Here is a 25,118-nt window from a genome sequence, read left to right as displayed (position 1 = left end):
AGAAGGCCCTATAGGGATGATGTTGAGGAAGGGGACATTGGTTAAAGACCTGAGGTAGCCACATAAATGCAGATGTAGAACAAGAAAAGGGAGTTCAAATAGAGGCTGGAGGCCCACAGGTACAGAGCGGGCCCTTATGGCTGTCTATTCTCATACAACCCAAATCTATCTGGCTCCTTAGCAGTCACCCTTGTACCAAAAGTTTCAAGAGAGCTTCAGAGAAGTTTTGTCCCCTGAGAGTTCCTGGGTATCTAGCACGAAGGTACTCTCTGGCCACAAGGGGGAGCCAGCTCTCTATTACAGGGATCATACCTTACAGGCACCGAAGAGCTGGCAGGGGTCTGGGATGGGTCAGGGTGCCCCTGATTTGTCAAAACAGGTGATACTTAAGGTCTAAAATGTACTGGGGTTTCTAGGAGGTGTTGGGTCCACCATAGAAAGGTGTTCAGCACTGCCAGAGTTCCCTACATTCCTTTGCATACACTGGCTAGGAGATGCAATGCTCACTTCATGCTAAAACGTGTGGATGTAGCATTCATTCTAGTGATGAGGATCCTGTCGTGCCTAACTGGGATTGCTATTTTCTGGATGTCCTCTGTTGGGGATACAATTTCCTCTCTCTTTCCTTGGAATTATCTAAGTTCCTACTGCTCCTGCCTTGTGTGATCCTGTGTAGGAGTGAAATACGTGTGTGTGTGTGTGTGTGTGTGTGTGTGTGTGAGAGTGTGTGTGTGCGTGTGTGTGTGTGCACATTTGTACCTACATGTTGGAAATGGGGGGATGTAAAGAAGCTGGAATAAGATCTGAGTCAGTGGCCACTGAAAATGGAATTGGGAGGTAGGTGGAGAAGTACAGAAACAAGCCTGTTGTTGGGACCAACACATGCCATTCTTCCTGTTCCTCTCTGATCTATTGACTTTGATCTATTAACTGATCAACTGAGAGGGGGAAGTTAACTTTTCAGAAGAAGGCATTCAGTTTTACTTCTGAAATCGGAATATGCCAGGGGAAGTGGAGACCACCGGCTGCAGAGCAAGCTCTACCCAAAGGAGAGAAACCGTCTCCCCACCCCGGACAGCTGGTGTTTCTGAAGAATGGGCCTCTCCTCCCACCACACTTGCTGCTGGCCCAGCAAGTCTCCAGGGGGTGGACTGGGCTGGGCTGGCTCCCTCCGCACGCCCACAAACACCACTTCACGGCAGGGCAGGTTTTAGAGTCTCCAGGGGGGGTCTGCCTTACGCTTCCGACTTGGCCAAGAGAGGGCGCTCCTGACAGCCCCACAGACAGAGCTGCTGCCAGGTATGCCTGGGCCTCGCGGATGGAGCATTGGAGCACTGGAAGAGGAGGCTCAGCAAGGCTATGGGGATCACCTGTAGGGAAGAGGCAGAGAAAACGGAAGCCTGGGAAGACGAGGTCATCGAGGAAGAACCATGGAGGAGCTCACGTATTCAATGTGGGAATCAGAAGCTACCAGGTTGGATGAAAAAAAGGGAGTTTCCAAAGACTAGAAATTAGAATGAGGTGGGTCAAGAGCAGAGAAAAGCCTTCATCCTGACGCAGAAAACTCCTATTAATCCAGGCCTGGTTCATGACCCAATTCAAAGACCCCTTCTCCCTCTCTTTCCTTAATCCCCTCTAGGCAAAACTGAAGACCCCTTTTCTGCACTCCTGTAGTAACTGTTTCACACTTCCATGATACTTGTCACAACCCACATTGCCTCCGTGAACAGGGAACTCCTGGCAGAGTGTCACTGAGCTTTGTAAATTCAGTGCCAAGTCAAGTTCCTGACACACTGTAAGCACTCAGAAAAGTGAAAGTGAAGTCACTCAGTTGTGCCCGGCTCTTTGCAACCCCATGGACTGTAGCCTGCCAGGTTCCTCTGTCCATGGGATTCTCCAGGCAAGAATACTGGAGTGGGTTGCCACTGGTGTTTCCTAAATGACTGGCAGTTGGCAAGTTACCTGTTCCTTCTCGTGTGCAACCTGGACATGGAAGATGGGAGCTTCCTGCATATCACCCAACAGTGGCTGAGGGAAGTGGATCACCTGAAGGAGGTTCTCGAACCATCATGCTTGGGCTGTCTTAAGAACCGCTGTGGAAGAAGCAGTAAGGTCAATGTTGGGCTAGAAGGCCAGGGGAGCTGAGAATGGGGTCAAGGAAGGAAAAACAATCAGGAGATGGGGAGGCTGGGATCTCGAAGACCAGTCATAGAGAATTCATCCCGGTAAGCAAGCCCAAACTCAAATCCCCAGATATAAAGGAAAATTGGGCTAAAAGCATTGGTGGTGGGCCTTGATCGTCTGGGTTAAACTGGAGAATTAATAGCAAATTGATCACATTTTTGGCCACATCCCACCAACCCAAAAGGCTGGTCATCTTAAACTGAACTCATTCCCTCTGGTTTCCTCCCAAACCACATCCATCTTTTATGCTGCTGTAAGACTGTTCATCTGCAAACTTTGCTTCTATTTTTTTCCACCACCCTTCTCCTCTCTACGTAGTTCAGCTCTGTTCAATAGAAATAAAATGTGAGTCACATATGTAATGTAAAACTTTCTAGAACTGCATTAAAAAAGGAACAGGTGAAATGAATTTTGGTCATTTTATTTCATCCAATATATCCAAAATATTATTTCAACATGTAAACAGTATTAAAAATTAACTATGAGTGAGATATTTTATGATATTTTTGTACCATGTCTTTGAAATCCAGTTTTCATTTTACAATCACAGCACATTTCAGTTCAGGCGCTGAATTTCAATGCAAAAGTGAAATAAAGTCCTACCAAAAGAATAAAGTTGTATTTAATGAAAAAAATTACACTACTTCACTTTTTAAACAAAATGTAGAGTTCAGTTCAAGGGCTCCAGTAGTCACATATGACCAGTGGCTGTCATCTGGGGCAGCACAGATCTAGCTACATTCGGCAAGTCTAAATTCCTGTCTGGTTTTTAATCTTCCACAATTTATCGCCTTCCTGCTCCTGCATCACCCCTCACCACTCTGTGAAAATGACTCCAGATCTTTTTCCCCCACATGTCATGCCTAATCCCTGTTCTGGGCCTCGGCTAATGTTCCTTCTCACAAGAATGCCCTGCCTTTCACCTCTCCCGAGCCATAACCTGTAGGCCTAGCTCAAACATAGCTTCTTCTGTGAAACCTGCTTTGCTATAGTGCCTAGATTCTACTTTTTCTGACATTCTATTGGACTTCAGTAAGGATCATGCAATTTGACACTTAACTGTTCTCTGTTTCAAGTGTTGGCTTTGTCTCTCCTCCATTAGCTGGGCCACACTGGGGTGGCAAGGATTGGATCTGGCCCCCCTGACCTGCCCCAACTTTGGAAACAAGAAAAGCATGAAGGAATTTTTTTTCCCAGTTGACTGGTTGGTTTTACTCATTTAAAAAAATTGTTTTGGGGCCCTGGTGGTTGCTCACTAAATGACTGTTGATTGATTCCTTTCATGTAGAGTTACCAGATTTAGAAAATCAAAATGTTAGATATCCAGCTAAATGGAATTTCAGATGGATAATTAAAAATATATATATATATATATATATATATATATTTATATAGTGTAAGTATGTCTCAAATATTGCATGGAATATACTTACACTAAAAATTATTCTTTATTTATCTGAAATTCAAATTTAACCAGTGTCCTGTACTTTTCTTTGCTATATCTAGCAACCCTACTTTGAGGACCATCTGTTGTGCTATCTGCTCAGCATCCGTTTCTCCTCCTCCTGGCATCAGCACCTTGATTTTCCTCTGGGGAATTATTGTTCCCCCATTCTCATAGCCACATGTGACGTATGTTTGACTGACGCTCACTTCCTGCCCCTTCCTCCATTAGAACACATGACCCAGGCCTAGGCAGAGGGCTGTTTTCCCCTAAAGAACAGTGACTGGCTAAGGGATAGGCATGTGAACCAAGACAAGTCAATGGGAACCCTCCCTCAGGTATTTGCAGGAATCACAGAGACAGATAAACTCTCCTTCCACCAGGGTTGCTGGATTGATAGGATGTTAGGCCGGCACTGCTGGTGGCCAGTTTGCCACCTAGTGGAGAACACCTGCCTGAGAATAAGAGTGACCCAGAGGAAAGCAGAGCTAAGGGCTGAAAGTTCTAGAGCACATCATTTTGCGTATCTGGATCTGGCTACCTTGGGACTCTTGCCTAATAGTTATAATTTCACAAACACGCATCCATGTGTGCACACAGATCGATAGAGAGAAGGATGGATTTGATAGGAGGAGGAGGAGAGGCACAGAAGAAAAGTCAGGCCTCACATCTACACATCTCCATTCCTTGAAATATGCTTCTTATGGCGGCCTAGGCATTCGGGCCAGGCCCCACCCAACCTCACCCCATCACACCCTACCTGCAGCATGGCCAAGGCTCACCAGAGGAGCTTGGAGTTATGAATGAGGAGGTCCAACATGTGGTTTTGGAGGATCTGCCCAAGAAGCACGTGGGCCCCTATACTCATTGTATTCAGCACCCACTTGGTGCTTAGCTCATGCTGGAACTTCTAAATAGGGCAGATATATGAGGATATTGAAAATGAGGGATCAGTAAAGCAGCAGAATAAACAGGGTCGTCTTATAAGACAGGAATCCAGGTATCAAAAGTGCAGACAAAACTTGCTTTGGTAATGGCTGATACATGGTTACTGATCAATACCATAGTTACTGTGATGTTTATTGAAAAATTAATTCAATTCTTAAAACAATCCTATGAAATAGATTTTTTCTATACCCATTTCTACATATACAGAAACTAGAAGTCAGAAGTAAAATAACTTAATAGTGAAACATAGAATCAGGACCTAAATCCAGGTCTTCTGATTTAGTAATGAGCCACAATCATTTCCTGGATATGAAATCACAATGAAAATTGAAAAGTTGTACAAATACATGGGACTGTATTAATTATCACCTGTTCCTGGCCCTCATATCTTGCATTTGTAACATCTTTGAGGGTACCAGGAGTCCAGTAAAGGAACTGAGGGGATTAAGTACTTGGTTCTAACCAGGCTGAGGAAACAGGCTACTACTACTACCACCTCCTTGTTCTGCAGCCCTATAAATAGCTGGTCACACAAACCCCTGGCAAGGCCTATACTGAAAATACTCAAGTGATCAACAAACCCTCTTGAGTTTAAGAACAGAAATCTGACCAATCAGAACAAAGCTGGCCAGTATGCAGTACTGATGCTATTGGCTACATGTCAGACTATGCAGCTGGGGAGATAGCAATCAAATCTGAGTTATATCACTAACCATTTGGAATACAAAATGGCAACCCACTCCAGTATTCTTGCCTGGGAAATTCCGTGGACAGAGGAGCATGGTGGGCTACAGTCCATGAGGTCGCAGAGTCCAACAGAACTGAGCACACACAAACATAAAAATATTTTAAGTTTTATATATTTGAACCTAGACAGGTTCATTTTAAAGTTCATGTGGAGGGCTTCCCTGTGGGTCCAGTGGTTAAGAATCTGCCTTGCAATGCAAAAGACGCTAGTTCAATCCTTGGTCCAGGAAGATCCCACATACTTCGGATCAGCTAAGTCCATGTGCCACAACTACTAAGCCTGTGCTCTAGAGCCCATGCTCTGCAACAAGAGAAACCACCAAAATGAGAAGCCTGTGCACTGCAACAAAGAGTAGCCCTAGCTTGCCGCAACTAGGGAAAGCCTGCATATAGCAAAAGACCCACCATAGCCAAAGATAATAAAAATAAATAAATCTTTTAAAAAAATAAGTTCGTGTGGAAAAAGGGCAGTAGTTATACAGAAGAGTATTGAAGGAAGGACTAGCTCTTGCTGCTGCTGCTGCTGCTAAGTCAATTCAGTCGTGTCCGACTCTGTGCAACCCCATAGATGGCAGCCCACCAGGCTCCCCTGTCCCTGGGATTCTCCAGGCAAGAACTGGAGTGGGTTGCCATCTCCTTCTCCAATGCATGAAAATGAAAAGTGAAAGTGAAGTCACTCAGTCGTGTCCGACTCTTAGCAACCCCATGGACTGTAGCCCACCAGGCTCCTCCATCCATGGCCCTTATCAGACATTAAATATACCATAAAGTATCTGTATTTAAACAGTATGATATTAGCACATCAATAGACAGACACAAATTTCCAGAAATAAACCATTGCACCTGGGAACTGAGTGTTTGATACAGGTAGCATCTCAAATCACTTAGGAAAAGATTAACTTTAAAAATCTATACTGGGACAATTGGATAGTCATTCAGAAAAATATAAAATTGAGTCCATGCCTCACCCTATACACAAGAATAAGCTCCTAATGATAGTTTGGGATTACCATTTAGGCATGTCTATATATAAAGCAGATAAGCAACAGGGACCTACTGCATAGCACAGGGAACTACATTCAATACCTTATAATGACCTATAATGGAAAAGAATCTGAAAAGGAATTATATATACTATATAATTTAATCACTTCGTTGTACACCCAAAACTAATAGAACATTGAAAATAAACGGACTTCCATTTTTAAAAATGGTTTTAATAAAAGACAGCAAGAGAAAGACCATTTTTACTAGAAGAAAACACGTACTAAAAGAAAACACAGATGGAGTTCCTTTCCAGTCTAGGGGTGGGGGCAGGGTGAGGGGTGCTTTCTGTTCCTCAAGATACAGACTCAATAAAAGATAGACTGATAAGTTTTACCCCAGAAATGTTAAAGCAAAGACTTTTATATTGTTAAAACTCGTAGAAAATATAATATATAGAGCCCATTGAACAACATGGGTTTGAACTGCAAGGGTCCACTTATACGCGGATTGTTTCAATGGTAAATACACAGTACCACAATGTTCCTATGCCAGGAATGTGGATAAGGAGAAATCATGGATACACAGAGTCAACTATAAGTTATACCATTTTCCACTGTATAGAGGGTCAGTGCCCCTAACCACTGCCTTGTACAATTGTTACCTGTTTATCAGAAGTAAAGGACTAATATCTCTAATTTATAAAGAATTCACAATCAAGGGATCATCAAGACCACCATATGATTAGAAAATGAGCGTATTTCATGTATTTTACAGGGCTTCCCAAGTGGCACTAGTGGTAAAGAACCTGCCTGCCAATGCAGGACTGGGTGGGGAAATCCCCTGGAGGAGGGCGTGGCAACCCACTCCAGGATTCTTGCCTGGAGAATCCCATGGACAGAGGAGCCTGGCAGGCTACAGTCCATAGGGGAGCAAAGAGTCAGACAGGACTAAAGCGACCTAGCAGCAGCAGCATGTATATACATAAACACACAGTTCAAATGCCCTGCAGAAGAGAATACCCAAATAACTTTGCACTTGTAGAGCACACCTGAACGTGAAAAACAATGAGGAGGAGTTCTATAGGAACTTCCCTGGGAGTCCAATAGTTAGGACTCCATGCTTTTCATTGCTAATCTCTGGTCTGAGAACTAACATCCCACAAGCCGTACAGCATGGCCAAAATAGTTAAAAAATAAATTTATAAATAAACCACTTTCTTTTAAAAAATAAAAATAGAGATGCTTTTCAAAAAAGAGTTCTATAAACCAAAGTCCAGTTATTTTCAGTATGCCTCGCAAAAGCACAAAAGAGTATATATAGCAAGCTGCTTCCTGTATAAGAAAGAAGTGCAAAACATACACGCACACGCACGCTTTTTTGGTAAAAAAGACACAGGAGGAGAAGTCAGTCACAAATGAAATTGTTACTTGCAGGAATGAGTGGGAATGGGAGGAAAGGAATAGAGAAGAAGACAACTTTTTAAGTTCTGACTTTTAAATCATGTTATATTTCCCTTGTGGCTCAGCTGGTAAAGAATCTGCCTGCAAGGCAGGAGACCTGGGTTCAGTCCCTGGGTTAGGAAGATCCCCTGGAAAAGGGAAAGGCTACCCACTCCAGTATCCTGGCCTGGAGAATTCCACGGACTGTATAATCCATGTGGTTGCAAAGAGTCAGACACAACTGAGTGAGTGACTTGTACTTTCACATTTTACATGTTCAAAAGACGAAATTAGATCAAACACTGAAAAAAAATCTGAAATTGAAAAGAAATAAAAACAAATGAACCTACCTGTTTCTCACATTAATAACCACAAAGAAAACAAAAATAATACAAGTGACTTTTGAACACTTTATCTATCTTGAGTGGGATGTGACCAAAGGACAAAAAGAACTGCAAAAATCTTGACTACTTCTTGGTAAGGTTGTTGATGGCAGTGGTACAAGGGTAGCAGTTCCAAAACTGGTATTCACTGCAGGACTGAACAGATGCATAAATATACTGATGATGTTGGAGCAGAGTACATGTATATATATATGTGTCTTTGAAAACATGTCTTTATATATTTCCTTTTCTTTCTACTGAAAGGGCTTGGAGGCAAAACAAGCCAGGAGCAGTGAGCATACCAAGTACCTAGCTCTCTAAATATCAATTTCTATTAACAATCAGGGTTCCTTGGAAAATAATTGATTCCACGGCTGGAACCAGGGGAAGTATAAGGTGAACTTGGGCCAACATTTTTGTGCCCCTACATTTTGTGCTCCTACATGTGGAGAGGGGCTTTCCTGGTGGCTCGTTGATAAAGAATCTGCCTGCTAATGCAGGAGATGTGGGCTTGATCCCTGGGTTGGGAAGATCCCCTGGAGAAGGAAATGGCAACCCACTCCAGTATGCTTGCTTGGCAAATCCTATGGACAGAGGAGCCTGGAGGGCTACAGTCCAGAAGATCACAAAGAGTCGGACATGACTGAGTGACTAACAACAACATGTAGACAGGGAGAAACCATGGATACAGAGAGTCAACTGTAAATTATACTATTCTCCCCTGGGTACATAAACGCACACACACATGTAAATAATGAAGAAGAGATTTATAAACTAGAGAGATTGTCAGTATATCTTGTTAAGCAAAAATGCAAGGCATAAAAGAGTATGTATGTTGCATAAGAGAACAGGGAAAATTTTTTTTTTGCAGAAAGCAGCACAGTAGAGTGTTTAAATGCTAATGTGGATAGATATGTCACAAGAACACAAGGGCCAGCTTGAATCAGCTCGCATTTTGAGCATTAAAATGAGTAATAACAGGAATAGATTAAAACACACTGAGCAACAAAAATTCATGAGTTCATATCAGTACTAAACAAATGTAGATAAGATGGGGAGAGAAGAGAGATTTTCTTCACAGAAGAAAGCCAACTAATAAATGTAGACAGAAGGGTAGAAATAGAAAATCACCATTTGAAAACTGTCACAGTAATAATTGATTCAACCGAGAATCATCAGTGGATGCTAAAATCATGGGTGAAAGATGCTGAGGAATAAGATAAAAAGAAGCCTAACAGATATCACCTTGACCAAATGATCAAGCATAGCACCACCAAACAAAGGGACAAACTGATATCAGGGACCTCCCCATGTGATACAGTGATAAAGGAGCTGCCACATCTATGCAAGATTCCTGCCCCCAAATTTAAGGTGAATATAATGAAAAACCAATCAGGCAAATCCAAAGTGAGGCACATACTGGGAAACAATTGGTCTAGACTTCTAAAACATCACTGTTTTGATGAAAAACATAAAAAACGACTGAGGGACTTAGCCAGATTAAAGGAAACTAATGAAACATAATGAAATGCAATGCAACGCATTGTTCTTGATCAGATCCTGGATCCAGAAGATAAAAACAATACAAGAATAATTGGGGGAATCTGAATATAGTCTGTATAAGATAATCATGTTGTATTAATTGTCATTTTCTCGAGCAATAATTATGTGGCAATTATGGAGACAAATGCCCTTTGTTCTTAGGGAACACAGTAATTTGTGTCAAGTATCATATCTCCAATTACATTTCAAATGATTCAGGGGAAAAAAGAGATGAAGCAGATGTGGCAAAATGTTAATGACTGGTAATCTAGCGAAAAGCATATGGGTGTTCATTGTACTATTCTTGCAATTTTTCTGCAGATTTGAAAGTTTTCAAAATAAAAGTGTGGGCAGATTTTACATCAAAAATATTTCTACAACTAAAGATTTATAAGCTTTAAAAGAAGCCTCCTTATTTTAAACAATGTCAGTACATTTAAAAGATAAAAAACCAGAATCAACCAAAAGACAAAAACCACACAAACACATACAAAAAAACTGATAGATCTGACTATGTAGAAAAGTGTAAATAAAGTGTCTCTACATCAGAAACATAGAAATTAAAGATAATAAACCAGGGGAAAATATAGACCGGGAAAAAAGGGCTACCATCTTTGCTATATATACTCCCTCTTATAAATTAGTAAGAAAAAAATACCCTAAAAAAGAATGGGTGAATATGCCCAAAAGATACGAAGAAGCAATAGAAAAAGATAAAAATATTCAGGAAGCAATAAAAATTGCTTCTAATGCAGGGAGGCATGTGTTCAATCCTGGGTCTGGGAACTAAAATCCCACATGCTGCAGAGTGCAGTAAAAAAAAAAAAAAAATTATATATATATATATATATACACACACACACATATATTCAAAGGCCAACAAATATCTTTAAGCAGCCAATCTCTATAGTAATGGACTATAAATTCACACTGCCTTTTGTTTTTCCCTTTGCTGATTAACAAAGATTAAAAAGAACAATACTACCCAATATTTTAAGGGTGTGGGGGGAACAACCAATTTTATCCTCTGTTTATAAACCTTTTTGGAGGTACCAAGATGCATCAAAAAGCCTTAAAATTTTAGACATACTTTAACCCAGTGATTCCACTTTTGGAGGTTTATACTAATGAGAGTGTCAAATGTGTGTATAAGGATATTCTATGCAGCATTTTAATAAAAGCCATAATGTTGAAACTATAGCATCTGATGACTGGGGTTAGAATAAAAAATGATGGTCTATCCATTCCAAGGACTATTATACTGACGTTAAAAACGATGAAGCAGAGAGCTTCCCTGGTGGTTCAGTGGTAAAGAATCCACCCGCAAATGCAGGAAACATGGGTTTGATCCCTGGTCAGAAGAGTCCATGTGCCTCAGAGCAGCTAAGCCCCTGGGCCGTAACTACTGAGCCTGTGCTCTAGAGCCCAGAGATGAAACTGCCAAGCCCATGTGCCACAGCGACCAAAGCCCGAGGGCCCTAGAGATGGTGCTCTGCAATGAGAGCAGCCGCCTCAATGAGAAGCCTGCACACAGCAAAGAAGACCCAGCACAGCCATAAATAACTAAATAAGTAAATAAATACAATTTTAAATGGTGAGGTAGGGACTTCCCTGGTGGTGCAGTGGATAAGAATCCGCCTGCCAAGGCAGGGGACACAGGTTCAACCCCTGGTCCAGGAAGATTCAACATGCCGTGGATGCAACTGGGCCCATGGGCCACAACTACTGAGCCTGTGCTCTATAATCTGTGTTCCGCAGAAGGAGAGGCCACCACAGTGAGAAGCTCATGCACCACAACAATGAGTGGCCCCCACTCGCCACAACTAGAGAAAACGCATGCAAAGGAACCAAGACCCAGCACAGCCACAAATAAGTAAATAAATAAAATTATGAGGTAAATAACATTAGTACAGAAAGGTGTTTATAATTTTAAATAGAGAAGCAAGTTAAAAACAGCATGCCGAGTATACTATTTTTTATATAAATATTTTACATATGCACTAACAAATAGATATTCTCTAAAATTTGTCTGAGAGGATTTCTTGGAAGAAGATGAATTATGGATGGTTTCTTTCCTCTTTGATTTCTGTATTTCTGAAAGTTTTGACAATAAAAAAATAGATAGCTATCATAGTTACAATTTTCTTTAAAAAATGCAGTTCTTTAAAATATCACAGATTATCATTCCCTACTATATCCCCTACCCCTGGGATAGTACCTGGTATGTGACAGGTATTCTAAAACTATTTGCTGAATGAATGAATAAAAGAATCTCACACAATACATGAACATGGTTGAAATTTATACCATATGGTGAAATAAACCACGGATTTAGAGTCACAAAACCTGGGTTCAAACTGGGTTCAAATCCTGACTCCTGGACTTCCCTGTTGGTGCCAGTGGATAAGAATCCACCTGCCAATGTAGGGGACATGGGTTTGATCGCGGGTCCAGGAAGATTCCACATACTGTGGAACTTCTACGTCCTCGCATCACAACTACTGAGCCTGCACTCTAGAGCTCACACGCTGCAACTACTGAGGCCTACAAGCCCAGGTCCTGTGCTACACAGCAAGAGAAGCCACAGCAAGGAGAAAGCTGTACATTGCAGCGAAGAGTAGGCCCCACTCACCGCAACTAGAGAAAGCCCACCTGCAGCAATGAAGACCCAGTGCAGCAAAAAATAATAATAATTAATTTTTAAAAAGCCTGATGTCTGTCTTAGTTGTGTAGTCATGATTACAATCCCTTAATGTCTTCATTTCAACTTTCTCATTTGGGAAATGGGGACATGGAACACACAATCCTTAGGAGGTTGTTAAGAGAATTGCGATAACATACATGAAATATTTTGTAAAGTGCAAAGGCCTCTGTGTATGAGGTATTATGACTATGCAATGGAACCTCTAAGTGTGAAGAAGTATATAACATGAAAGGAAGGGGTCTAGACAAGGTAGGGGTAATTGGAAAAGACTTCTGAGAGATGTGAGAGCTCAAAAGCAATAGTGAATGTGGAAAGCACGCCAAGAGAAATAGGGATATGATGAATGAACACCATTCAGAAGGAAAGACAAGATACACTTTGAAAGGAGTGTGGATTCCATGCTCAGGGGGAGAGGGACTTCCTTTGAGTTCTGAGGGCAGGTAAGGAGCATGCCAGCTGTTGTCTGGTCAAGTTGGGAAGCTTCCTGGAGGGAGTGGTTTGAATAATGGATGAGACCACATCTCTCCAGCACCACCCTTCAGGGGCCTGGTTCTGCCCCCTGGAGGATAAGGGATGTTGTGTGCAAAAACTGAGGACCAGAGATATGTAAAACTGCTTTTTCTTTTGGGCCACAAAGCAGAGCTGAAGTGGCATCCAGACATCCTGGTGCTCACTCCAAACCCGAAACTGCAAAGTGCACCCAAAGTGATTATTATTGCTACTGTTACTACCAGTGCTTGCACTGGTCATAATTTCCTTAGTGAGCAGGGACTCTATCAGTGTACTGTTATCTGCAGTGAACTCATAGGACAACTTGCAAAAAAAAATGTGCCTCAAAGGCTTCTGCATAGTGTAGATGACCGTAGCATTGATAATTAACCTGTGAAAAAGGACAGAAGAGTATCTGTCAGCTGATTGGTGGCCCATCCTGTATTTTTGCATTTTTCTCAAGAGAACTGAATGCCCATTGACTGAATGCCTATTGACTTGAAAACTCTGCTTAGTGACCTGGTAACACAAGAACTTGCCCAGCTGGCTTTGTGGAAGTCAAACAACCCTTTCTACCCTCCAGCTCTGGGTTTTCCTTGTTTTTTATTTTTTTTTGGCCATTCCACACAGCTTAAGTAAGTGTTAATGGCTCAGTCATGTCTGACTCTTTGTAGCTCACCAGGCTCTCCTGTCCATGGGATTCTCCAGGCAAGCATACTAGAGTAGATTTCCATGTCGATTCCCCAGAGGATCTGCCTAATGCAGAGGTCAAACCCACATATCTTACATCTCCTGTATTGGGAGGTGGGTTCTTTACCACTAGCACCATCTACACGGCATGTGGGATCTTAATTCCTCAGCCAGGGATTGACCCTGTGCTCTGCAGTAGAAGGGCAGAGTCTTAGCCACTGGACCACCAAGGAAGTCCCAGCCCTGGGTTTTCTAATTCCTGGGATCCCTCCTTTTCTGTGCCCCTCACTGTAGACATGACCTCCTCATCCCTCATACCTGGATGAAGTTCCCTTCATATCTGAAGAAAAGCAGTGGCCATGTGATGCTGCTGATGGAGGGGAAGGGCTTCTTCAGAGGGATCTGGAGAGAGATGGGGGAGCAGGAACAGCATCTCCAGGAAGACCTGGCTGTCACCGTTCCCCGGGGTCCCCTCCTCAAGGCTGGCCCCTCACCGGCAGGGACTGCCCCACGGTGCTGTGCGCTAAGGCCTGGATGTTGGGTGTTGGAGGTCTTCTCCTTCCCCTGCTCCACCAGTGTCTGCACCTCTGTGAGGCCGTCTAAGGAGAGGGAGAGGCCATCAGAGTGGAAGGGCTGGCTCTCTGGCAGCTCTTCCTCTGCCCTGGGGCCCAGTCAGGATACATACTGCTGCCCCCACCTCTGAGCAGGCACCCTAAGACCTGGAAATGATAGTCCCTCTGAGTCACTCTGCTGCCTCCAGCCCCTCATCCTACCATTCCCATCTTCCCTCTCACCATCCAGGGTGAAAATGAAGAGCACAGTGTCAGTTTCTGTGAGGGACGGCAGGACGGAAGTCAGGAAGTCTTCCCGGGAGAAGGAGAAGTGGGGACCCTGGGGCAGTAAAAGAGGAGAGAATCCCTCCCATGAAAAACTCTGGCACACAGACTTGGAGACCAAAGTGGCCCTTAGAGGACATTGAGTCCAGAGTTTTTATCTACAGATGCACAATAAAAACCAAGACTCAAAGAAATAAAAAGTGTTTTGCCCAAGATGACACAGCTGATGGAAGAGCTCTGGACTAGAGCCAGGTTGAGGGGGTGAATTCAGAGCTTCCCACACTGTCTCCATGCTGCCCCAAAGCCTCATGACCTTTAACCCATTTCCCCTGCTCTAGAAAGGAATCCCATAGTATTCCCCTATCTGTTTCCACTTTCCTCTTTTCTCCCACCCTCTGCACACTAGTTATCTTCCCAACTTCCCCACATCCCATCATCTTTCCACCTGGTTGATAAGCTCAGCCTCCTAGTTAAACAGGCCACTGCGATCAGCAATGAGAAAGCCATGGACATCTCGGAAATCTAGGAAATCAGGGAGAGAGGAGTGAGAGGCTTCATAGGAGAGGAAGGTTCCAGGCTTGGGAAGGCATCAGCGGGACTGGGAGGAAAGTGGCAAGTGGGCTGCAGAGTGTGGAGTAACACACATGGGAGGCCATAGCTAAGCAAGGGATCAAGGACTGAGTGAAGGTTCAAAAGAAGGAGCATTTGACTGAATGCCTATCTAGATAGAGCTGGATGAACACTGAATAAGGTGCCCTGCCATGGGCTGGAGTAGGAAAGAATTTGGATAGCAGAGCGATTGGTTTGGATCAGGAAGAATCAGGAGGAAAGTCTGGACAGGAGTCCCATCGGCACCGAAGGTATGCATGCACTCTACTCTATCCATGATGGCAATGATGCCCAGGGTCTGCCAGCCAACCAGGTACACTTGGCCTTTCTCACCAGGCTGAGGATGGGTCAGAGGTCAGGACGTGAGAGGAGAGATCACAGTGAAAAAAGTCCAGAGATCAGAGAAAATTACAAATGGAAGAGCATAGGTATAAATGAACCAAAAGCCTATCCTGACCCTCTAACACACAGGCCCCCATCCCCAGAACTTCCCATATTAACATATCCCATAGAGTCTCCCCTGCTTTCAGAACATTCTCTGCCCAGGCCACTTCCTCCCTCCAAATATATATCTACATACCTGGTGCTGGCCTGTTTCATCAGGGTGGCAATCTCGGGGCTTTGACCATAGGTCACCTGAGAAGCCCACTCAAATGTCTGCAGGATTTCCAAAAGGCATCTGGGAGAAAGGTGACTATCTCCCAGGGCAGGCCCAGTGCACCCTTCAGAAAACCTAGGTCCCTGCCACCCAATTCAAGGGAAGGCACAATTCCCTTGAAACTAAGTTCTGCTGGTCCCTGGTGGAGGTGCAGGAAGAAGGGCCAGACTGCATTCAAGAAGGGCAGGAAGGGCTTTGGTGGGAAGAAGACTAAAGAGTAGAGTGGGAGAGAGCATCCGGAGCGCTGAGAGGAGGATGGGATCAGAGAGCTGACGAGGAGGTAAGTAAACCATGTGGAAGCCAGGCAAGAGACCCTGGGGAGGGGAGCAGGCACACAGGAATACGACCTCTACCCCACATGGCCTGGACCATCCCCAAAGCAAAGACTCTCAGAAGCCATGTTAGCTTTGGATGTCCCAGGTGGGCACAGGGATCAGGTCTGGACATGAGGAACCCAGGGTCCATTGGGAACAAGCCAGATGCCGTGACTGTGCCATGGGACCACCAGTGTCCCCAGCCAGCTCGCTTCTCAGGGAAGGACCAACAGGGCCTCAGTCTTGCTGCTAAGCCCAGTCTCCAGGTCTGGATCGGCCATTCCTCCACCTGCACTGTCCCCCCAGCTGCCCGACTCTGATCTCTCTCTGGTCCAGATCCTCCCTACCTTGGAGATGCTGCAATGCCCCATCTACAATGATCCAATGGTCCAATGGTCCTGATGCTGCAATGGTCCACAGTCTTGTGGGCTGCTGGCAACAGGGCTTCCAGAAGGATGTTGGCAGCGCTTCGACCTTTCATCCAGAAGGAGTCACTGAGGCCCTCAGGTTGGGGAGTGGTGATGACACCCAGGAGAATCTGGGAGTGGAAAGAGGGTCCTGGCGTTTATTAGTTAGTGACCACTGCACATGCAGCCTGGTTACAGTGGCTCTTGGACATGTGCTCTGGTTAGTGGCCACTGCACAGGTGTTTGTAGGACTAGTGGCCCCCAGTGTGCTGTGAGGAGGAACGCTGGGTTGAGAGTGTAACTGAGAGAAGAGAAGAGAGAGAGAAAGAGCCCCCCTCTGGTCATTTCTATGGTACATTCAGGACTTTGGAGACAAAGCCAGAATAATGGGTCTTCCATTACTTGGGGATAAAGGTTTTCAGAGAGGATTTTTCTTTTTCCCAAGAACTTTCTCCCCCCTACATCCTTCCCTTTTTAAATAGCAGTTTACTAATCCAGACACCACATTTCCTGTTCTTTGGACAGACCGATGAAGCAGCCATAACATGTTATGTAACATGACACACCAAACAGATAAAGAGATAACAGCAAAGAGAATGATAAAAAGTAGTGTTTGAGAAAAGGAGATTAAAAGTAAATAATTGCAGAGAGGAGGAGAGATAAGTCCCTGGGAGATGAAAGATACAGAACTTGTGGGTGATATGGAATTCCTGCCTTCCAATCTCACAGAAGGAAAGTCAAGGAAATGTCACAGATGTGCCCATCCCTGGCAGAGAGGATCAGGGATTTGGTTAAGGTACTTTGTACGGTGAAAAGAAGAGAAGATGATGCTAATGAGATGCAGTCACAATCCAGAGACAAAAGGAACAGGAGCACAGGAGGCTTAGAAAGCCCAAGTCAATTCTGGAGACTTTTAGAAAGGCAGAAGAATGAAACTGCATCCCATTATTTTTAAAATACCATATTTGAAATTTAAACATATAAAAGAGACATAAAGCAGTTCACCAGTCTACTTGATACTTTCTATACCGTAAGATCCCCTGGAGAAGGAATGGCAGTTCAGTCCAGTATTTCTGTCTGGAGAATACCCACAGAGGAGCCTGGCAGGCTACAACCACGGGGTTGCCAAGAGTTGGACAGGACTGAAGGAACTTAGCAAAACAACACTCACACACACAGATGCAAAAGAATGTCTTTAAATAAAAACTTCCCCTAGACCATATAGGTATTTAACAATTACTGATTTAAGAGACAGGGCCAGAACAGAAATAACACATCTTAAGATGAAAAACAAAATGAGAAAATAGGATGTGATTTACAACATTTCAGTAGACACACAATGCCAGGAATCCAGACAAGATGTAATGGAAACTAAAATCAGAGGCCCTCAATGGCAAACCATCCTGAGTTGGGGGCAAGGGGTAGAGGCAGTGGCAGATCTCATCTCAATTGCAGGATTGAGCACAAAAGCTTCCTAGTTCTCTCGCAGTTTCTGCATCCACTCTGCTATTTGTCAGAATGTTGAACTCCAGTCTTCAATGGGATCATTTCTAGGGCCCAAAGAGAGACAGAGGGGGGATTGTCTGTAAGAACCTAAAGGAAGGACCTCAGATGGGAGTCAAGATCAAAGACCACATTGGGATTGGGGTCAGTTCAGTTCAGTTCAGTTGCTCAGTCGTGTCCGACTCTTTGCGACCCCATGAATTGCAGCAGGCCAGGCCTCCCTGTCCATCACCAACTCCCAGAGTTCACTCAAATTCACGTCCATCGAGTCGGTGATGCCATCCAGACATCTCATCCTCTGTCGTCCCCTTTTCCTCCTGCCCCCAATCCCTCCCAGCATCAGAGTCTTTTCCAACTCTTTGCAAGAGGTGGCCAAAGTACTGGAGTTTCAGCTTTAGTATCAGAGGTCTACAATTTCCTAGAGAGATGTGCTTTGATGCCCACAGGAGCACTGTGTCCCTGAACCTCAAGGATGAGGGTTAATAAAACATTCAGCAATTGAAGCCCAGAGCAAAACCGACACTCAAGTGTAAAGTTCCAGCCTGAGACCAGAACTTCCTCATGACCTGGTCCTTGCACAGGTCTCATTGCCATGACCACAGTAGCTACACCCTCTGCAGGTACCTGAGGGAATGCCCATCAACCAAATGTCAAAATCACCACCTATTCAGTTTTAGGGTCCGTCAGAAGATTTTTTCCATTCCTGGAAATATATTCTGGAAATCTCTCCAAATAGTGAACCCCTCACTAGCTGAAGTTCCTACTGAGAGAACCAAGTTACAAGGTCTGAAGTATAGCACCTAACAGTTGGGAAGCTCCCTTGAATAATTTAATCAGGAACAAGACAAAGTGTGGATGAGGAGAGCAACAGGTTTGTTATCTGCTTAGGTGCAACCACAGAATCTCAAAGGATGGGGATCTTCTGTGGTTGACTCTCCAGGCTTTGAAAGGGGATAATTTGGGAATTACTCACCATGGCAAGAACTCAAAAAGTTATTTCTGTCTATGGCTTCCCTAACTTCCTCTTATCACTGCATTCCAGAAAGGCTCCCTCCCTTCTTGAACTATTTTAATATTTTTTTCATCTGCATTACTTCTGGGTCAAACAAGTTTTATATGTTATATGCCTACTGGGTAAAGTGTTTTCTATAACTTGTCCTCAAACTACTTCTGAAACTTTCTACAGACCTCCGACAGAGGAGACCTAAGCAGAGAGAGGAGACAGTGTTTACTGTGTGGTTGAAAACTGAGATTCCCAGACTTGGCTGGTCATCAAAATCACCTGGGGAGGTTTGTCATTTTCTGTTTTTTTAAAAAATAATTACCCATTTCTGGATTCCATGCCCACTCTGAGAATCTGCTTCAGAAGTTCTGGAGTGGAGCCCCCAAATCTGTATTTTTAAAAAGCTTCCCAGACGACTCTGAAGATCAGCCAAGTTTGGGAGCCACTGATTTAAGAAACAACTGGAAGATCTCCACGCCTACATTGTTTGAAATCCTTCATTTCACTTAGTCACAGTGCCTGAAATTAGCATCCACTGCAGCAGAAACATTTTTGGTAAAGGAAGGTCCTCCATTAAAAGAGATCATTTATACCTTCATGTGAATTACACCACAGGCCTGGAATCTGAGAGTTGAAAAAGTCTCCAAAAGAACTCAGCTGTTCCTCTCCCCAAGACCACCACCAGATACACAAAGCAGCTGTTGAGTAATCAACAAGCCTTTGCTGAAACACCTCCAGTAACAGGAAACCCTCTACTTCTTCAGGAGGCCCACTCCAATGGTTTATTTAGCAGAGTTTCCCTAGCCTGGCTGTACATCAGAATCTCCAAGGATGCTTCCAAAATTCAGATATTTCAGGACCTTACCTCAAGCCTACATCAGACCTCTCCTACAAAAATCTTTCTTAAGTTTTTTTAATACTCTCAAGGCAGTGCATCCACAGAATTACAATTAAGCATTATTGGTTTAATATGCTGACCTTCTTGAGATCAAAGTGGCCGTTTAGACAGAGAATAAGAGGGAGGTTATTTGGAGGCACAGGGATCTCAGGAAAGGGGAACAGGATGGGGATGTGAGTAGCCAGAGAGGGACCCAAGGGGCTTGTGGAATGAAGGAGAAAGGGCTCTAAAATAAGAAAAACAGGGAAAGGAGAGAGAGTAGGAGGCTAGTCAGCATTCATTACTTCTTTGAAAAGAGGCTTGGGGCCCACAGCAGATGAAAGTACTGGTCTTTGTGGGATCATTTTCCTGAGCTCATTCTGTCCTCTGACCTGTGTTTCTTGCCTCTTCACTCTGCTTTCAATGTATGCTTTCTTATATTTTATCTATCCTTTGTAAGCTGTCTTCAATCCTTTCTGAAATGAGAGAACAAACCAACCGAACAACCAAAAGCTTTCTAAGCTAGAAACACCCTTTATTTACTTTTTTATTCTGAGATTTGGTGAACAAGGCTATATTTGCCCTGATCATCCTGTAATTTTCACAGGTTCCCTCCCAACCTCCCCTGGGGCTCTGGACACGACTTTTCACTACAGAAGGCTCACCTGGCCATGCTCAATGGGTTGAAACCAACCAGGACTGGCAAAAAAGACGTCTGGGTTATCCACACAGTAATCCATCTGGCCTGCCCCAAAGGGAGCCTAGAGAGGGATATGGGCACAATGAGGGGGTTACTCTAGTGCTGCCCGGGGGCCATGTGCATCAGAATACCCCCAAATGTTGTTTAAATGCAATTTCCTGGGCCCAGTTAAAATCTACTGGATCTGAATTTGAAGGGGAGAACCCCATGAACCTACATTTTTTTGTATTATTTTTGTTTTTGGCTGTGCTGTGTAGCTTGCAAAATCTTAGTTCCCCAACCAAGGACTGCACTGCGGCCCCTAGCAGTGGAAGCACTGAGTCTTAACCACTGGACCACCAGGGAATCCCTTGGACCTACGTTTTTTACATTTTCTTTTTCTTTTAAATTTTACTTATTTATTTTCGGCTGTGCTGGGTCTTTGTTGTTGTGAGGGCTTTTCTCCAGCTGCAGCAAGCAGGGGCTACTCTCTAGCTGTGGTGCGCAAGCCCCTTACCATGGTGGCCTCTCCAGTTGGGGAGCACGGGCTCCAGGGGTTGCAGGCCTCAGTAATTGCAGCAAATGAGTTCAGCAGCTGCGGCTCCCGGGCTCCAGAGCACAGGCTCAACAGTTGTGGTGCACGAGCCCAGCCTCTCCGCTGCATATGGGATCCTCCCTGATCAGGGATCAAACCCATGTCTCCTGTATTGGTAGGTGGATTCTTCACCACTGAGCCACCAGGGAAGCCCTGGACTTAACATTTTAAACAAGTTCCCCTGAGGAATCTGGAGGAAAGTTTGAACATACTGAACTGAACGTTCCATGATGTCAATGTCCTGCTCTCCACACGTACCTCATTTCACATCCAGCCCTTGCTGGGGTCCAGGCTCTGCTGAGTGAATCCTGAGTCAGAGTCAGAGCTGTGGAGCTGAGAGGAAACTCAGGGTCCTCTAGCCCAGTGCTTCTCAAACTACCTGGAAATCTTGTTAAAATCCAGATTCAGGCTCGGTAAATCCCAGGGGGGGAGGCCTGATATTCTGCATTTCTAACAAACCCTGGGTAATACTGATGCTGCTGGTGTAAGGACCACACTTTAAGTAGCAAGGAACTAGTCCTGGGTCAGCTTTTTCTGTAAAGAACCAGAAGGCAAATTTTTTAGGCTTTCTGGGCCCTGTGACTTCTGTTCCACAACTCAGTCTTTAAAGCATGAGAGTGGCCACGGACAATATGTAAACATAAATGGCTGTTTCAATAAAACTTTATTTACAAAAACAGGCAGCAATTGGACTGACCTACCAACATAGTTGGCTGACGCCTGGACTTCTCAGTTTTGGTTGTGAAATGGATCAGTACACAGTTATTCTAAGATAGGATAACTTCCCTTTGATCCACATGTGTACAACTGGATCCTAATTAATCATAAAATCAAACTTCTTTATGCAAATCCTTTCTGTTTTCGAGCTAAATCTACATAAATCTTGTCAATGTCTCTCCCATGCTATTCCACTCCTATGCCTGCCTTCCTGTAAAATTGATCCACACAACCCATCTTCATACTCACAGAGTCCCACCAAAGTGCCAATGACAATCGCCCTCTTCTTCCCAGCAGCCACCTAGGAGGGGAGGCCACCAAGAGGATTCCAGATACATACCTACTGTGAGGATGTCAGGGCAGGGATTTGGGTGGGGGAGGGGTGGGAGAGGTGGGGGATGGGCTTTGGCTGGATATTGGGGCTTTGATGTTCCTATGAGAAGGAACGGACAGAGGTCTCTGGCTGAGCATCGGTGGAAAACACAGATCTTCTTCAGTTCCTCAATCCTTCCAGGGCACTATCTTCTGTCCCCTCCCTAGAGGCCACCACAGACCTAAAAGGACACATACAAGGTCAGTGGCACTGGTTGGGAAGCAGAAGCCTATGGTTTATTAAGGCTGCTCCTGAGAGGAGGAAATGAAGGGAAAACTATCACTGAGGAGCACCTCCTATTTGTTGGGCACCATGATAAACACTCGGTAGGAGTGAAAAACTTGAAATACCTATGAGGTTAGGCAACATAAAAATGCAAAGTGGAAAGCAAACTGACACAATCTCCGCCTAAAAGCATTCAAATTCAATTTCTAAAAGACGTTATTCAGGTCAAGCACAGTAGTCATAGGCCAACTTGGCTTACCTGTCGCCTCCGGCATTGAGGTAGGTTTCTGTCCTACACCTTTCGTCAGGCATTGAGGTAGGTTTCTGTCCTAGACCTTTCATCAGCTGGTTAAAGGAGACCTGCCAAGGGGGAGAGAACATGAAGTAGTAAAGACAGGGAAGGAACAATTATCTTGGATTTGCAACACCTGGAAAGGAGAGGTTGTATAATGATTCTCTTAGGTTAGTGTTTAGCCAGTGCTGCTTGGAATCTGAGACTTAAAGACACTGCTTGGAGATGACTGACTGGGGGTGTGTGGGCCATAGAGACACTGGCAATGGACTGGTGGGGCTTGGATGGGCTTGGAAGAAATGGGGCTCCATAGCAAGATCTAGCTTTCAGAGAAGAAAGAGAATCAGAGCTGGAGGGAGTCTGCCTGGGACCTGAGCCATGATGAGCTTTATGGTCCTGAGGGTCACCCCAAGAAGGCAGAGAGAGCAAAACCGGGGACTGAAATACTCACGGACATGAGGAATGCCATCCTGCCAGAGATGCCCCCTCCACTCAGCACCACCAGCCCCCGACCCCACCCCAGGCTCCTGAGAAAAGAAAAATGCCTAGGTCTCCCAGCCCCAGCCCATTGGGGAAAGTATGCTTTCTTCTTTGTCGGTAAGAGAACTATCCTGTTATCACAAAAGTGAACAGAACAGAGAAGTGCCGTGCAGTAGAAAGAACCTCAGATTTGAGAAACTTCATTCTGACCCAAAACTCTCGCTTAGCTACTTATTCAAATGCTTACTTAATCCAAAAAAGGACTGAAAGCAGCTTTGTCCTAGATAGGTAGGTAGATAGATAGAAGTGCATTATCCAGCAATTATTAGCTGGATGTATTGGGGCAAGGTACTATGGGCTTCCCTGGTAGCTCAGTTGGTAAAGAATCTGCCTGCAGTGCAGAAAACCTGGGGTCAATCCCTGGGTCGGGAAGATTCCCCTGGGGAAGGAAATGGCAACCCACTTCAGCATTCTTTCTTGGAAAATCCTATGAACAGAATCCTATGGACAGAGGAGCCTGGTAAGCTACAGTTCAAGGGCTTGCAAGAGTTGGACATGACTTAGAGACTAAACCACCACCACTATGATTATCTTAAGTCTTCGTTTTCCCATCTGAAAAAAAAAATGGAGATAATAACACCAATTTTACAGATTTTTGTGAAGGTAATGGATGTGAAAGCGCATGGTCAATCATAAAGTAGTATGCAAGAATATTTCTTATAATTACTATTGGTTGATAGGATGACAATAAGGATCCAAGAGGGAGGACTAGAAGGGGATTAAAGTCTATAAAAGTGAAACACAGCTACCAAGAAAATAGAAATGTAGAGGGAAACACAGATTTAAGCAGGGAGGAGATAGAGAGCTGGTACCCTCAGCACTTTCTGAACTTTTTCAGCCACTTGTTCCATGGTGGTCAAAGTTGACTTATTGTAAAGTCACTGGAGGCAACAAATAGGCATCAGCAGCCAAGGAAAGGACAGTGGATTGGGGGTGGGGGGTGGAGAGGCTCTCAGGGTTTCAAAAATAAGGAACCATGGCCTGAGAGGGCAGAGGCTGAGGTAGGGCTGGGGTTAGCGTCTTTATTTGCAGTGTCCAGGGGATGGGTCTGGGTCACCTGGTATGTGGGCATGACTTGCCCCTCCCCCCGGAAGAGCTCAGCATCACATTGCCCCAGCAATCGAACAGTTTGCTCAGCATCAGCTTTGTCCAGATCCCGGGTCAATGATTTGACTTCGCCGTGATTGGCAGGGCTGCCTCATACCCAGACAAGGAGAGGGAAGCAGGGCCAAGGGTAAGGGCAGGGAGCCAAAGCTTCATTCACGCCTGCTGGAGGTGGGAGTGGCTGCAGGCACAGCGTTGAGACAAACATATACACATACACGCGCGCGCACACACACACGCACTCAGCATTTAGCCGGCAGTTGGTACTCTGGGCCTATCAAGGAAAGAAAATCAGGGAGGAAGATAGGAAGGAGGGCAGGAACAGCAGAAACTCAGGGGGAAGGGAAGCCTAGAACAGACAGGATTCTAGGAATCAGCACAGAAGGCCAACATGGAGAAAGTGTCTCACCTCCCACTTGCCAGGCTCTGGGGTCTCAATCACAAGTTGAAACCATTTCGTGCCTGGCATGGTCTGATGCTGTGGACACACTGTCTTGCATGCCTTTTCAGCCACACAACCCCTTGTGTCACAATGACTGTTCTTCCAGTTGGCAGGGCTTTGCCTGACGCACAGTCAGTTCAGTCGCTCAGTGGAGTCCAACTCTTTGCAACCCCATGGACTGCAGCACACTAGACTTCCCTGTCCATCACCAACTCCCAGAGCTTTCTCAAACTCAGGTCCATTGAGTCGTTGATGCCATCCGACCATCTCATCAGGCACAGTGATAATGAGGCACAGTAATGATTAACCCCAGTACCCTGGTCTCTCTGAACACCTCCCTCTCTGAACACCTCTGCCTGCACCCTTTCCTGATCACTAGTCCCTCAG

General features: G+C 44.6%; 1 protein-coding gene across 1 annotated transcript; it reads right to left on the bottom strand.

Annotated features, from left to right (window-relative positions):
• Positions 1 to 1,193: 1,193 nt before the first annotated feature.
• On the bottom strand, positions 1,194 to 24,758 carry GCKR (glucokinase regulator). Its single transcript, XM_068966667.1, is given in 26 exon segments — positions 1,194 to 1,226; positions 1,229 to 1,290; positions 1,293 to 1,335; positions 1,338 to 1,370; positions 1,963 to 2,058; positions 4,389 to 4,538; positions 13,876 to 13,959; positions 14,052 to 14,102; positions 14,104 to 14,156; positions 14,352 to 14,448; positions 14,839 to 14,917; positions 15,245 to 15,339; positions 15,579 to 15,681; positions 16,322 to 16,512; positions 17,781 to 17,931; positions 20,430 to 20,473; positions 20,475 to 20,525; positions 20,961 to 21,052; positions 22,005 to 22,056; positions 22,240 to 22,309; positions 22,613 to 22,713; positions 23,097 to 23,160; positions 23,993 to 24,066; positions 24,243 to 24,352; positions 24,355 to 24,397; positions 24,699 to 24,758. Coding segments are annotated over 26 exon segments (2,082 nt in total).
• Between the last annotated feature and the right edge of the window lie 360 nt (positions 24,759 to 25,118).

Source organism: Capricornis sumatraensis, chromosome 1 (assembly GCF_032405125.1).
Source record: "Capricornis sumatraensis isolate serow.1 chromosome 1, serow.2, whole genome shotgun sequence".
Classification (NCBI taxonomy): domain Eukaryota; kingdom Metazoa; phylum Chordata; class Mammalia; order Artiodactyla; family Bovidae; genus Capricornis; species Capricornis sumatraensis.
The sequence above is the reverse complement of the archived record's forward strand: the minus strand, read 5'-3'. Positions and strand labels throughout refer to the sequence as shown.